Below are 16,343 nucleotides of genomic sequence, written 5' to 3'. Positions count from 1 at the left end.
TGCAGCGCAGCCAAAATATTGGCAGCCGAACAGAATGAAAATTTCTTGCTTTCTTGTTTCATGGCAGCAGAGTTGTTGCGAATGCACCGGGCACTGCAGGTGCACACCGGCCTTCATGTTGGGCTGACTTAGAATCAGGCGTTGTTTAGTTTCTCTCCTACAAAGTTTACTTTCTATCACATCGGATATTTAACACATGCATAGAGTATTAAATATAGACTAAAAAATAACTAATTGCACAGATTACGACTAATTTATGAGACGATTTTTTTTAAAGCCTAACTAGTCTATGATTTGACAATGTAGTGCTACATTAACATGTGTTAATGACAGATTAATTAGGCTTAATAAATTTGTCTCACAGATTACTGAAGACTTCTGTAATTTATTTTATTATTACTATCCAAACACTCATAAGTCACATCTGATGTGACATTCGATACGACGTCCCTAAACTTTATTCATTGAATTTAAACACAATCTTACTAGGATGAATGATGAAACCATCTCACTCTCTGCACAACAGAAAAAGCACTACACTACACATCTCCACTACCCCCACCACACCCACCCACCCCTACACCCACACCCACACCCCACACACACAGCAAAAGAAGGCACTACACAACATGGGTTGACCATTTATCAGCACCAAGTAATAAAAGATCAAATCATTATCCAGACCTTATCGGCCGGAATGAACACCATATTTATTTATAATGTCCTGTAACTAAATCATTATGCTACATTCCTCCAGTACTTTTTGTTTTGAAATTCCCTCCAGTACTTTTTGGATAAGATGGAATTGTTTTTCCCTATATGATTCTCAAGAAGCCCAGAGTCCGAACCAAATGTCAACCAAATACACGAAAAAGCATTCTCCCCATTCTAAAAGGACATAACACGTTAAAATTTTCAGTCAGAAGACACATTCGCAACATCCAATCAGCCGTGCCGGCAAAAAACCGATAGAATATCAGGGTACAGCCCTGTTTCTTGCCCGCACGTATGGCCGGTGCACCGTGCCAATCTCCATGCCTCACCGGTGTGCGTGCACGTCGTTGCCGATTTGCGGGAGGTCGTCGTGAATAATGTGTTGGTCCCAATCATCACCGGATTCCTCTCTGATTGATCCAGCGCAAGCTATAAATACAGTCGCCCCTTGCATTGTCTGCAGGGCTCAACTGCCTTAAGCGAAGAACAGCACAACACCACGAGCAGCAACAAAACAGAGTAGTAATGGCTTCTCCCTCCACAGGCACAGCCTTCTTGGCCCTTGTCATCATCGCCTTGCTATGTGCGGCCACCACGGCGAACGCGAGGTTCAGGGCGATGCAGTGGACGCCGGCGCACGCCACGTTCTACGGCGACGAGACCGCAGCGGAGACCATGGGTACGTTGCTCACATCGCGGCCGGCATTGCACTGCCACGCTCGTTTCCTCTTGGCATGCATTTGTCATTTCTCTTACGGCCGGGGCGTCCGACGGTTTCCACAGGTGGGGCGTGCGGGTACGGCAACCTGTACGCGACCGGGTACGGCACTGACACGGCGGCGCTGAGCACGACGCTGTTCAAGGACGGGTACGGGTGCGGGACGTGCTACCAGATCCGGTGCACGGGGTCCCCCTGGTGCTACAGCGGCTCGCCGGTGATCACGGTGACGGCCACCAACCTGTGCCCGCCCAACTGGGCGCAGGACTCCAACAACGGCGGGTGGTGCAACCCGCCCCGCACCCACTTCGACCTCTCCAAGCCGGCCTTCATGAAGATGGCGCAGTGGCGCGCGGGCATCGTGCCCGTCATGTACCGCCGGGTGCCCTGCGTGCGCAGGGGCGGCCTCCGCTTCGCGCTCCAGGGGAACCCCTACTGGCTGCTGGCGTACGTGATGAACGTCGGCGGCGCCGGCGACGTCGTCGAGATGTGGGTCAAGACCGGCGCCTCCAGCGCGTGGATACGGATGAGCCATAACTGGGGCGCCGCGTACCAGGCGTTCGCGCAGCTCGGAGGTCAGGCGCTCAGCTTCAAGGTCACCTCCTACACCACCCGGCAGACCATCGTCGCCACCGACGTCGCGCCGGCCAACTGGTGCCTCGGGCTCACGTACGAGGCCCGCGTGAACTTCTCCTGAGAGGACGACAGATCACGCCGATTTGCGACTGAAGCTGCAGGGGCTGCCAACGATCTGCTCTGCTCCTGCTCTGCTTTCGTAGTTTCATTTCAAAATTCGTAGAGTTAGGACGTGCTTTCGTAGTTTCATTTCACTCGAAGAGCTAGCACTTGTGTGTGCTGGCTGCTGCGCGTTGCCCCCGTCCATGAGGAGCAGAGGGGTTGACGCGAGCGTTGTTCATGTAAATTGAGCTTTACTTTCAAAAGCAAGATGATAATTTTTAATGTCAAATTTTAAACCCGTCAACTGTCATGGTTGGGCGGTTCATGGACATGAATGACAGGTCCACGAATTTCAAAAGCTTGTGGTCATGTACTGTCTATAAGGCGACGCATCCTATATATTTTAATCTCTACGCTAAAAAGACCTTTGAGTCTATTCACTTTGAACTTATCAGCTAAATTATCAGCTAGAATCTACGGTATTTTTTTTTCTCACAACAAAAACAGATTTAGCCGACTTTAGTACCAGCCGAACAAAAGTCATCACCTAGACGGTGATACCAAATCTTGATCTACACTCACGCGTCCCCCTCCGAAACGAATTATACTCCACTTTAAGCTCACACATCCACGTCCTACCTAGTCACGACACGAAGACCGGATCCATATATCCGCATCCCATATAAAGTTGTCGGAACTCACAGGTCTGCCTCCGTTTACTGAAGTTTAATTCAAAAAAATTGTGACGCCAGTGAAATACACGGGCACATATCTAATAGGAAAAAATATATAGTACTAAAACGTAGCAAAAATTCTGACAGGAAGCAGATATCTTTCATTCATTCATGAGGTGCCTACCATCCCTCACTAGACAGCGGGACCCGCCCGTAAGACATGGCACAAAACCCCCGTAACGCCACACGCGCGGCGGCCGATGTCCAAAACCCAAAACGCCCTCTTCCGCTCCGCGCCCCTCTCTTCTTCACCAAGGCGGCAAGGCCCCACCCCCAAACCCCTCATCCCCTGCTCCGCTCCGCCCGCACCCCCTGACCAACCAGGCTGCCGGAACCTTCTCGGCGCTCCGTGATGCCGCCGCGGCCGTCCCTCCACTCGCCGCTCCTCATGGCCGCCTCCGCCTCGTCCTCCGCCGCCGCGTCCGGCGGGGACTTGGGCCTCCTCTTCGCCGCGCGCCGCCGCCTCCCCGTCGCCGCCGCGTCGATGGCCGCCGCTGGGGGACACCGCATCCGGCTGCTCCACTCCTCGCCGGGACGCGTCCCCAGGCGGCCCGAGGTGGCCTGCTGTGTGCGCAGCGCACCGGACGCGCGGCGGTACGCCCCCGCTCCCCTGCGCTCCAGGAACGGTAATGCGCTGTGCCAGCTGTGGAGCATTCGTTGCTCTGTGTCTGTCCCTTTTTTTCAATTAAATAAGTGATTGCGTGTGTCACTGCTTTGGATTGGGAGCTAAGCACCTGGGAAAGGATGGTAATTTTTCCATGTTTGAAGTTTTATTTATTTCGTTGCCAATGGTCGTATCTTTGGCCGCTCGTTATAGCTCAGAAGTGTTGTGTTTCTATGGCCCCAAGCGAGCTCACACTTGAAAAAAAAAAGCTTCAAACTCCACTACTTCCTATTGGACTTGTAGCAGAACAGCTCAATGCACGTGCTCAAATGTTTGTTTAGAACTTTAAGTTAAATGGTGTTAGCCTGTTTGACGTATATTATAAATTAAAATTGGTGATACGCACAGACTATGCCTCAGAATTTCAATGTTTCTGCAGTTTCGGTGCTCTCCTCTACTTAGGATCTACTTTTTTACAATTTAATTTAATTATTGTCATTCTGCTTATAACAACTGGATGCAGAAGCATATTTCTTTTTTAACCGATGCGATGTGTTTTTTTTTTTTTGCATTACAGTTCATTCGGCAAACTACACGGCTTCGTCTGAGGAGAGACTTGGGCAGCTCATTCAGAACTTGAAAAACGAAGGTATTAATCCCAAGCAGTGGAAACTTGGAAATTTTCAGCGCATGTTGTGCCCACAGGTATGAAGCATCTGTTTTTTACAACCTTTGTGCTGCTTCCAGTTTACTGTCTTTTCATGAATTATATCTAGCTTTATAACCAAGCAGTCTATCTGATTTAAGACATGAATGATAAGAAATTGTTCCCCAGAGGTGACGCATCTCTAAACCATCCATTCAACATTTCAAATTGACTTGATTCAAGATAACATTTCAACCCACACGCAATACTGGTGTATTATTTCTTTTTAGCGATCCATTGCATTTTGGATCGTTGAGCTATCTAGCGACAAATAATGAAGTATAACTTTCCTTTTGTTCGCTAGTGCAATGGTGGATCTAAGGGTAAGGGGGATTTGAGCCTCAGTGTCTACATCCGAAGGGACGGGTGAGTTGTCCACACCTGAATATGTGATTTTGTTGGTCTGTTGTTTCTTTAGCTATATATTTCAGGATCTAACTATCATCTGACGTTCCTTGTATGTCATTTCTTCAGTATGAATGCAACATGGAACTGTTTTAGATCTAAATGTGGCTGGAGAGGTTTTATCCAGGTGCGCACACGAATCGAATGAAACAAAAATTGAAGTAAAAAGCCATCTTGATGTCACTCTCTCTCTCTCTCTCTGCAGCCTGATGGAGTTACCAACATATCCCAAGGAAAGACTGACATAGAAAGTGAAACTGACCAAGAGGTTAAAGCTAAGAAGACGGCGAATAAGGTTTACAGAAAAGTCAGTGAAAAGGACCTCAATCTTGAGCCACTTTGTGAAGAGGTAATTAACTGTTGCTACTTGTATCAAAGTGGTGTTTTGTGAACCATAAAAAAAATTAAAACCCAGTTGTATGTTACTTTACTTTTGATGTATACTATTAAAAGCATCTGTGATCTATACATTGGCATTCTGTAAAATGATGGCTTTGGCAGCTTGTAGAATACTTTTCTACGAGAATAATTTCAGCGGACTCGCAAAAAAAAAAGAGAATAATTTCAGTGGAAACACTTCGAATGTCTAAACTGTCCACATTTGTTCTTTATTGAAACATCTAATTAATTAACTTTCTCTTCCATAGGTCTCCAAGTCCACATTTGACCTCATGGAAGCCCTGGATGCAAAGGTTGTTGCCACCATCATGCAGAAGCTTGACGCTGTGGCTGGGCAGGTCAACGACCTTAGGAAGAAGGTGGACGTCATGGTTGAGAAGCTTGACGCTGCGGCTGGGCAGGTTGACGACCTTAGTAAGAAGGTGGACGCCATGGTTGAGAATCTTGACGCTGCGGCTGGGCAGGTCGACGACCTCAGTAAGAAGGTGGACGCCAAGGCTGAGAAGCTTGACGCTGTGGCTGGGCAGGTCGGCGACCTCAGTAAGGTGGATGCTATGGATGAGAAGCTCAACGCCCCCACTGCAGACAACAAGTGATCCATGCATGTATGGGCAATTAGCAGTAGTTAGCTATAGTTTGACTTTGGGCAGTGATGATGTAGGGCAGTGATGACTTTGGGAAGGCAGTTAGCATATAACTTTTGGGCAGCTAGCAATTAACTATATATTATGATGTAATTTGAGTTAGGACGTGCTTTCGTAGTTTCATTTCACTCGAAGAGCTAGCACGTGCTGTGCTGGCCCGTCGCGCGTTGCCCCCATCCATGAGGAGCAGAGGGTTTGACGCGAGCATTGTTGATGTAAATTGAGCTTCACTTTCAAAAGCAACATGAAAATTTATTGTGAAATTTTAAACCCGTCAACTGCCATGTACTGTCATGGTTGGGCGGCTCATGGACATGAATGACAAGTGCAGGAATTTCCAAAGCATAAGATCAAGACGACGCATCCTATATTCCTATATGTCCTAGAATATAAGGAATCTAAGTTTGGCATAAGTTAGCTATATTAAGCTTGATCATACTTGTGAAGAAGCGTATCAAATAGATAAGTTATGAAACTACATTTCATAAATATATCTAATCATGCCGATTTGATGTCAGCCTAATTATTATTGTGTTTTTCTAAACTTGATCAAGTATAGGATAATGCATATACCTAGCCTATCGCTTACAATAATAAAAGAAGTTGTTGAATACTTGGGCCACGGTGGAGCCAATGTGGGCTACAACCAAGGCCTTAGGAGTTAAGACTACAGGATAATGAGACGCAACTCCCTGGCAAGGGTGCTGAATTTTGCACCCAGTGGTCCACGTTTTTTCTTCCGTGTCTAGCTTTAGTGAGAAGCAAATGGATGTAAGAAAAGTTGGCTTTATCATTCAGCTGGGTCCTACATCAAGGTGCTTCACGCTCGATCGAAATGAACCGATATCTAGCGGATATTTAGTGCTGTGACGTGCCTTTGGTGTCGTTTCTGTATTGTGTGCATGTCCTAGCCATTGTAGATTTGTACATGCTATATGTCGTCTCAATGTAATCACTAAATAACATGTTCTTATAAAGGTACAACTTAATAGACAAACGCAGATAACTTTCTTTGATAACAGACAAAACATTTGTCTTCAAGATAGATTACCAACACAACAAATAGTTTAAGTTAAATAGACAAAATATCAGTGGCCGCAGCACTTACAGCATTAAACGAATCGGTTTTTGCTACCAATACCGGACCCCCACACATCATAAAAGGTTCAGGTTTACACTGGGCAATCCTCCAAACAACTTATATCTTGTCAAATCCAAATTGAGACCATAATTTTAACATGTTGCAACTACTATGCGGATGTGCAGGATGGATCATGGATCTCTTAGTATGCCAACATCCTCAGACCAGAGCAGGATATTGCTTGGCCTGCAGACGAACACGTCGCTTATATTCTGCTGGATCCTGCATTTTTTGGTTTGGTGGAAAGAAAAGCTGATTAATCTCGAGAGAAAGGAAAAACAAATAGCCGAATGATCAAAGTTTCTTTCGAACCTGGATGAATAGGTGATAACCATCAGTCTGAGCAGGATCAGCGGGATTGGGCTGATCAAGCAAGTCCTGTATTCCAACTAGAATCTGCTTAACAGTGATAGCAGGTCTCCAACCCTGAAATTGTACAATGAGAAGTGAAAATTTCTCAGCAGGCATAATGCTAGACAAAGCCTGTGAAATACAGTTTGAACACTTACGCTATCCTCATTGAGAATTGAGAGGCAGACTGTTCCTGAAGGATAAACATTTGGGTGGAAAAAACCCTGTGGGAACTTGCATTTGGGAGGCTTGCTTGGGTAGTCTTCACTGAAATGAAGGGTAAGTGGGTAGTACCCACTTTCCCAATCAGTCTGCATAGAAGAGAGGATAGTTAGAAACAAATGAAATGTAAGGTTCCAAAGTAAAATGGTACATCAGTCAAAACAAAATGGACACTGGACCTGAAAACATTCCAGAGTGCTGGGAAGTAATCAGCAAAAGACACTGTAGATCAAAGTTTCGAGATTGTTTACAAATAGTACACATACATACATGCTACAAAATAGGAACAAACAAACATTTTGCCAGGATCAGGGGATGAAAAGAATATCACGGAGTTATGGAGCTAGAAACCACTACAAAACAGCATGCCAATGTGACTACATGTTGGTAGAGTGGTGGAGGTGGCATATAATTCTTAATTCCTACAACACACTGGTATTCTAAATCTATTGACATGAATCACTGGGACAAAAAAGAAATACATAGTCAACACGATTTTCCAACTTTCTACCATGCGTTCCAACTTCGAAACGATAATGAAACACTTAAAAGGCAAATCGTGTGAGGAAAAGTCTTAGTAATTCTTTTAGCTTGTATTTGAATCAAAAGAAGTAGAACGCACAGTTCCTAATATAGAAATCCTTAGCTATTCAATAAGCAATACAGTCAAGAAATAATAAAAACCATAGACCATGTGTGGGGAAAATAAAATAAAATAATTAAAATTCATCATGGAGCAAAACTGCACAAGGGCGTTGATGCACACATCGCAACATCGTGTTTCCCTAAAAATCCTATCGAGCTTGATTACAATTATACTACCGAACCGGGTCAAATCGAATCCAGCGGGTTACCGGGGCTTACCCCCTGCTTGCCGGGGATGGTACAGTTCCAGACCATGAGGTTCGCCGACCCGTCGGCTAGCGTCTCTGGCCTCGCCACGAAACCCTGCAGAAGATGAAGGAGATCAGATCGAGACTTGAATCGGGCGGCGGCACGAGAGATAGAGACAAAGGGAGAGGGGATCGAAAGTCAGGCACGGACGTGGGGGTGGTTCTTGCGCCAGGCCTTGCGCTCCTCGGCGAGGCGGCCGCGCGCGATTCCTCCCGACATGGCGGCTGCGGCGGCGGCGGCGGCGGCTAGCAGCTCTCCTCGCACCCTTGGATTGGAATTGGAAGGGTTAGTTTGGTTTTCGAGGAGTCTTCAATGACAAACCGCCTCGTTACTTTCCCCTTTTCTTGTTCATTCATTTATTTTTGTTATCCTTCAAAGAGTTGTTCTTGACATTCACGATTGACTCGGAGGGATTGGTTATTGGCGGCGAGGTAGTGGCCTAGTGGGTCCATCGTATCAGAGAGTCCTTTTTAGAGTAAACGTATATCAGAGAGTTGGTGAGCCGGAGCAGATGTGCTGTGGTTGCGTTTTCTTTAATAACTAAAAAAGATCGTGTGAAACATCTTTCAGAGCCTGATTGGGATGGAGGAAAAGAAATCAGAGGAACAAAAAAAAAAAAAAAACACAGGAAATAAGGATATATGAAGTGAGAAAATAGAGGATTGGAAAATCACAGAAAATATGTGAGAAGAGGTGTTTGGAACGCAGGAATTATAACATAGGAATATGAAAAATAAGACTAATAAAATAACATTTCACACAATAATTTTCTCTGAATTAAGAGCTGCGTATAAATGATTTTGTATAGGTGACAATTTCTCTTCAATCACTAGTTAGGTCTGGTCCATAGACCTAGTCCATTCACAGGCTCTTCACGCACCAACAGTCCACTATACGTCTTTATCCTCTTCTATCCTTCCCCTCCCCCTCCCCCTCCCCCTCCCCCTCCTGTCTCCCATGGCTGTAGTTATTCTCTGTTCTGCTATCTCTACTCTCGATCTCTCCAATCAAGAAGCTAGTAGCTATAGCACATGGCAAATAGAACAGGCAACAATCAAGAAGGGTGGGCTACTGCTAGTCTTTGGGGGTGCACTCTAGGGCTCTTTAGACAGTGAGAGCGCGAGACAGCTCGGTCCATGATACCATTAATGACTCCTGAGTGCTCAAGGTAAGCACTCTTGTTAAGCAGAGAGCTGTGCAAGTGCCAACGATTCCCTTGGGTTGGATTGGATTCTTTTTTTCCTGTGTTTTGCCACTGAGACCAATCCTTTCCTCTGGAACATGGAAGTTGCTTTCCTCCATTCCAAACGCTACATGACATCAGCAAAATAGAGGAAGGCGATTCCTTTGAAATTTCTGTGAAGATCCTCCATTCCAAACAGGCCCTCAATGTAGACAAATTTCAGAGATGCATAACTCGCACGTTGCTACGAGAATCACGAGTGAACTTTAGTGAATAATGTGACATAGTGACGTGGATTGCTTTCGAATACATAATTGTCATTATTGTACGTGCTAGTGGAGTGGTGAAAAATTGTGTGAAACATCTTTCAATGTAGATAAACTTTTTTTGATAAATCAATGTAGATAAACTTACTAATACTAGAAGCATACCCAGCGCGTTGCTGCAGGAATCACGAGTGAATTTTAGTGGGTGATGTGGCATAATGACGTGTATTGCTTGCATGAATAGATAAGTGTCATAATTGTTCGTGCTAGTAGACCGCTGGTGTGGATGTCTTGCATATCTAGATAGAGTTGTAGTTGGGGTTTAGGATTATAAGAGATATAGAACATAAATATAAATTAATCTTTGCTAGAGAACTCTTTACTTATAACAATTAGCTCTTGGATGCTATATCTATTAAAATATTTTTTAAGAGTAGGTGGAAGAAAATTTAAACGTAAACACTATATTCTACTATTATATAGTTATTAATAAACATGATGTATGCATTTGAAGTTGGATAAAGACGAACGTTATATCAGAATTGTAGAACTCAGCGAGATTTACAACTTCGTGGTTAACAAGTTTGTATTTGCAATTATTTAGAGTGCCAAAAATTCTTTTTAACTTCTCATATTTTGGAATTCAAAATTTAATATTTTCAAACAACCTCAGATGTTGACACGGTTTTAAACAAATGTTGCAGTTATCAATATAATTTATAACTTTATAGTTGATATTTCTTATTTGTAGTCATTTTGAGTCCTAAATAATCTTGTTTTTCTTAGATTTCAAAATTTGAGATTTAGAATTTTCAAATGGCTTCAGTTGAAGTTGTTTGAAAAATCAAAATTTTGAATTTCTAAATCTAAGAAAATAAAAAAAATATTTAGGACTCTAAATGACTTTGGATAAAAAATTTATTAACTATAAAATTATACTACAACTTTTGTATAGGTGACGCATAGACATTTGAGGTCATTTGAAAATTTTAATTTTGAATTTAAAATGCTGAGAATTTAAAAATAAAATTTTGGCACTCTAAATAATATAAAATTAAAACTTATCAAGTACAAGGTTATAGATTTCATTGAACTTTAGTTCATCTTCATCCAACTTCATATGCGAAAGATATGGATTTTTAAGATAGCTATTAAGGGTTATGATATAATAATTAGGGGCATAATAGTCACTTTTAATTTTGATCCATCTACTCCTAACAAAATTATTTTAAGGGTATAGTGTCTAAGAGCCAATTGTCAAAATTGAAGGATGTCCTCTAGCAAAAATAATATTGACTATTTCCCATCAACAAATACCAACATTGAAGATGTACTACATCAAATTCACCGTTATTTTTTGTCTCTCTTTTTTGTATCTAGGATGAAAGTCATTGAGATTTTTTATTTTAATAACCAAAAATACTAATATTTTAAGAACAACATGTCTCGGATTAAATTATGAAGAACTAGCATTTTGAGTCACTGAAAGATCCTATGAACACCTAAGTAGGGTGAATTGAGTGTCTAATCAAACTTAATTCTAAGAGTTCAAACTAAATTGTAACTAGAAAAACCATAAATTAAACTACTCTATAAAACTATGCACCATTCTAGGGCCTCATTTGGCATAACTTCACCAACAATTTCATGAGCTATTTTTTTTTGCCAAACATCCTTTTTCAAAATAGCTGCACGGTGAAGCTCCTCTTTTATGCTCTCATGCACAAAGGAATGGAAAGAAGTGAAGCTGAAAAAGTAGCTTTTCACAGCTCTCTTCCTCATTTCCCTCTCTCAGTCATGCATGAAGCTGTTGGCGGAGCTGTTTTGCTAAACAACTTTTCCAAAACTACTCAACTTCAGAGAGAAAGTTGCTTGTAAAGCTGTTTTCCAAAAAAATAGCTCCAATGATGAAGTTGAGCTGTGCCAAATGGGATCTAGGTGAGCACCTATGCTACTTTCAGGCATGTGGTAAGCAATCATAATCTTTTTACTTTTCTGTTCTAGTTCTTACTATGGTGTCATAGCATAGTCAATTAAGCAGGTACCATTTGAAATGAAATGGGGATTCACGAATCCATGACTCCTAGCTGGGCACACAGAAACACGTCTTGCTTGAACACCAGCTCAGACAAGACTAGCCCTTTTCAATCCTATCACAGGGTCTAGCATCCCCATCCAACCCGAAGCCTAAGTCCCAACACCATGCCCTATGGGGCAAGTTGACACCCTTGGCCCTCCACCTGTTGTGGGGTCAAGATGGCGGACTAGAGAGGGGGTAAATAGTTCTTTCTAAAATTAATCGCGTTGGCTAACCGAAACAAATACGGAATTAAAACTATCAGTCTAGCCAAGACTACACCCCTCTAAGTTCTCAAGCACTTTATAAAAGATCCTAGTTAAGAAAAAAGGTGCCGGGTTAGCAAGAGCTCACCTAACTAATTCTAGGAGCAAGGTCATATAAACCTATACCACTAGTACTTTGCACACCGGGGAGCTCCTACACAACTAGTAAGCAAAAGCACAAAACTCCTAAGCTCACTAGCAATGCTCAAGAAATAAGGCAACCAATGCCAAATTATAGAGCACAAATTACTTAGCTACATAAACTAAGCAATGTGACTAACAATGTTACACAAACCAAATTAGTCACGCAATGGGAGCTACTTCTAGCTACACAAGAAAGAATGTAACTACCAAGCTACACAAGCTAACTAATTGCAAGAGCAACTACACAAGCACAATGTATGTGAAAGTAAATACAAGCTTGTGTAATGGGGATGCAAACCGATAGAATACAAGGTTGACACAATGATTTTCTCCTGAGGTTCACTTGGTTGCTACCAAGCTACGTCCCCGTTGTGTTGACCGCTCACTTGATGGTTTGGTGGCTAAGAGGTGTTGCACAAACCTCGTCCACACGTTGGACACCACAAGAACCTCACAAACTAAGTGAGGGGTAGCTCAATAACACGCTCGACTAGAGTTGCTCTTTGTGATCCCCACGGGGTGAGCACAATGCCCCTCACAAATCCTCCTCCGAAGCACCACACAATCTTCTCGCGTGCTTCAACGGAGTCATAAGCCACAAAGCCATCTAGGAGGTGGCAACCTCCAAGAGTAACAAGCACCACCAGCTTGCAACTCGATCACTTAGTGCCACTTGATGCAACCTCATGGTGCAATCACACTAGAATCGCTCACTCACTCGATTGGATGATCACTATCAAGCACAAGTGAGTTAGAGGGCTCCCAAGCACTCCCCAAGCATGGACACTCAGTCCCAAGGGTGCTCAACCAGCCAAATGCCCAAGCTCCACCTCTATTTATAGCCCCAAGCCAAATAGAGCCGTTGGAGCAAAGATCCCTTTTATGCGAGGGCACCAGACATGACGGTGGTGGCACCACCCTAGGGGTGGCGGTGCCCCTTCAACGGTCATGTAATGGCTAGGTTGACTGATCATGGGCACTGGATAGGGGTGGCGGTGGCACCGCCCTAGGGGTGGCGCCACCAGCCAGTCACCCGAAATACCCCTCTCTGGAAAAATAGTGGTAGTGGGACCGGACATAGGGTGGCAGTGCCCTGTTCGATGACTAACCCCACTTGTCTGCTCTCGGGAATAAAGGGGCGGTGCCCACGGTGGTGGCACCGGACACACCCTAGTGGTGCACCACCATCCCAGGGATGGTGCACATCACTACTAGCGGTGCCAGGCCTAGCACCAGCTCCTCTTGGCCTTCTCCAGCCGGTCACCGCCACAAGGGTGGCGGTGCACCGGACAGGGGTGGCGGTGCCCTCGGGGCACCACTCCGAGCCTAGTTTCGCCTCCTTTCTTCACCTTTTGACTTCTCCTTTGCAAGTGTGCTAACACCACCAAGTGTTCACCAACTTGTGCACATGTGTTAGCTTTTTATAAACATTTTCCAAAGGATTAGCACTCTTTTCTCAACGCCACATGATCCTAACACGTATGCAAAGTTAGATCGCTCAAGTGGCACTAGATGACCGATATGCAAACAAGTTTGCTCCTCTTAATAGTATGGCCATCTATCCTAAACCTGGTCATGCACTTCTCTACACAACCTTTGACCGGTAAAATGAAATGCCCTAGGTTATACCTTTGACTTGTGCATTCCATTCCATCTCCTTTGATGTCGATGCAATACATGCACCAACCAATCACCAAATTATATGATCCACTTCATATCATCACGTGGCCTTGTTGGTTCATCAATCTTGACCTCACTTGCTTTTCACCATTGCCTTCGTCCATCGGCGCTAAGTCTTGCTCAAGCTTCACCGCCATATGGTCTATCGCTCCAAAGCCTCCAACTCGATCTTCACGCTTGCAACCAGTCCATCAAGCTAGGTCTTGTCTTGATCTTCTCCACCTTAGTCACATGACTCAGTGTCATGTCTCATATGCAATGAGATCCTTCATCACATGTGTGAGCCTTGCAACAAATCCAAGCCATCTTAACCGTCATGGCATGAGTTGCTCACACAAGTGTACCTATGGACTAATCACCTATGTATTTCAAATTTAAACACATTAGTCCACCTAGGTCGTCACTCAATTACCAAAACCAAACTAGAGACCTTTCAATCTCCCCCTTTTTGGTAATTGATGACAACTCTACAAAGATATAGAAATTAAGCACTTTTGGATTCATGTTGCTTGCCCAAGCAATTTTACCATGTGTAAATAATTTTGGATAAGTACCACAAACCCAAAATGGTACTATTAGCTCCCCCCTACATATGTGCTAGTGTGTTTGGTTTAAAGCTTGCACATATGTATAGATTGGAATTCTAGGAGAGTAATTACTACCAAATAGTGCTAAGGTGTATAAAATAAACCTTTAAAATACCAATCGGAGTTGTACTTTTAACACCACCCTTAGCACCATGCGTAGCTAGACAACAAAATACTAGAAACCCCATGAGATCAACATTATAAGAAAGGTTCTAGTACCATGTGTAGAAATACAAGTCTAGCTACCATCCTATGCATGCTAGTTATCAAATCATCATTCAACTTCTATCACTAGCATACACCACACAAGCATGCATTTCAAATTTAAAGACATGCAAATGCAAGCAAGCACAAGAATATGCACATCTCAAATGCAATCAATCAAAGTTCATAAGCTTGCCCCCCCCTACTTGTGTGCTTTTCTTGTCTAAGAATTTTGATCCTTCTCTATTCTTCAATGTTGCTCCCTCTTTGTCCATTGTCCATGTCCAAATCCCCAATTGTAATATCTTTGTCTTAATCTCTCCCCCTTTGTCATAAATTTCCATAAAAGGTGTGTATCTCTTGATACAAAGGGTTGCTCTAGGGATAGATGGTTGACACTTGAATCCTGCATTTTTTATGGACACCACTTGTATAGCTCTTTAGACACCATGTGTAGGATCTTGTGACCTTGATACCACTTGTAGTGAGACTCCTCCCCCTATGTCCAAACATGGTCATAACACTTGATAATCTTGAGCTTGTGTACCACTTGTTGATAAGGGATGCATTCTTCACTTGATGATCACTTAAGGTTGAGGATCACTTGTGGTACCACCGTCTTGTATGATTGATACCATGTGTAGAGATGTGATACCACGTGTATGATTGATTTGTCAATAAAAACCATTTCTTGAATATTTGGTATATTCATGAGTACCACTTATATAATATCACTTGTAAGTTGATCTAGACACCACTTGTGAATTCTTGATAAAATGCTTGAGTCTAGATACCACTTGAAACAAACAAACTAGATATCCATTTGCATTGTTGTCTTATTCTTGTACTCTTGTTACTTATCATGGGCTTCTAAGTTGACTTGAACTAAATTGATTTGCCTGAACTTTCAAGTCCGGTTTGAACCAATGACAAGCTTCTTCACACCTCTTACAAGGGTTATCTTGCCAATGTTGTACTTGTCACCTATTAGCAATCCAAATTAAATCAAGTATATGGGTTCACTTGCTCATGAACAAATTCATATACTAACCACTAGATCAATTAATCATTCAAGCAATAGTGGTAGGCTATGAATTTCAAAGATTTTTATTTGTCATGCATGATCCTAATAAGCATATACTATATGCACTAACCGCATGCTAGTAAGGGATGAAATGATCATGCACATTACAATGATACATTTGCTATATTAGAGTAGAGGATAGTCACATAGATTCCAATTCATTACTCTAATAGCATGTGAAGTCCAATTATAAGCTTGGTGAAGACCAATCATCATAGATAGAGTCCATTCTTCACCCATATGAATTGAGAATCACTAATATGATCAAGTGCACTATCATGATGTGGTTGACTTGCTTTATTCTTTGATCAATGCTTGCAAGAGAGACTATTTGGAATACCACTTGAATTGCCATGACTAGCTCTTTTTTGGGTGTTACTTGCTTTTCTTGATCAACCCTTTTGATTGCTTCAACTAAGCATCTCAAATGTCCCTCGGATCACCACTTCAATGTTAGCATTCCATGCACCACACTTGGTTTACCTACACATAGGCGGCAAATCCCTACACTAGGGAAAAATGACCTCTCTCCAAGAACCATTCTTGACACTCACTTGAAATGAATTTATTGATTGACCCAAGTGATGGACTTAATTTGATGAGTAACCTTGATTCCTTCTTTAAGTCCTTTTCTTTCTACTT

At 43.1% G+C, this 16,343-nt stretch overlaps 3 protein-coding genes across 3 annotated transcripts; 2 read left to right on the top strand and 1 right to left on the bottom strand.

Moving 5' to 3' along the window:
• The first annotated feature begins 1,239 nt into the window (after positions 1 to 1,239).
• On the top strand, positions 1,240 to 2,129 carry LOC136539446 (putative expansin-A30). Its single transcript, XM_066531405.1, has 2 exons — positions 1,240 to 1,393; positions 1,498 to 2,129. The coding sequence occupies exons 1-2, from the start codon at positions 1,240 to 1,242 to the stop codon at positions 2,127 to 2,129; spliced, it is 786 nt and encodes a 261-aa protein (XP_066387502.1).
• A 1,007-nt stretch (positions 2,130 to 3,136) lies between these two features.
• LOC136539445 (uncharacterized) lies at positions 3,137 to 5,838 on the top strand. The gene is made up of 6 exons (XM_066531403.1): positions 3,137 to 3,470; positions 4,026 to 4,153; positions 4,459 to 4,520; positions 4,629 to 4,686; positions 4,765 to 4,908; positions 5,207 to 5,838. Exons 1-6 carry the CDS (start codon positions 3,197 to 3,199, stop codon positions 5,552 to 5,554), a joined length of 1,014 nt encoding a protein of 337 aa, XP_066387500.1. The 5' UTR covers positions 3,137 to 3,196; the 3' UTR covers positions 5,555 to 5,838.
• A 753-nt stretch (positions 5,839 to 6,591) lies between these two features.
• LOC136539444 (SUMO-conjugating enzyme SCE1-like) lies at positions 6,592 to 8,590 on the bottom strand. The gene is made up of 5 exons (XM_066531402.1): positions 8,361 to 8,590; positions 8,181 to 8,264; positions 7,253 to 7,405; positions 7,056 to 7,169; positions 6,592 to 6,965 (listed from the first exon to the last, which is right to left on the bottom strand). The coding sequence occupies exons 1-5, from the start codon at positions 8,427 to 8,429 to the stop codon at positions 6,903 to 6,905; spliced, it is 483 nt and encodes a 160-aa protein (XP_066387499.1). The 5' UTR covers positions 8,430 to 8,590; the 3' UTR covers positions 6,592 to 6,902.
• Positions 8,591 to 16,343: the final 7,753 nt, after the last annotated feature.

Source organism: Miscanthus floridulus, chromosome 2, assembly GCF_019320115.1.
Source record: "Miscanthus floridulus cultivar M001 chromosome 2, ASM1932011v1, whole genome shotgun sequence".
Classification (NCBI taxonomy): domain Eukaryota; kingdom Viridiplantae; phylum Streptophyta; class Magnoliopsida; order Poales; family Poaceae; genus Miscanthus; species Miscanthus floridulus.
The sequence above is the reverse complement of the archived record's forward strand: the minus strand, read 5'-3'. Positions and strand labels throughout refer to the sequence as shown.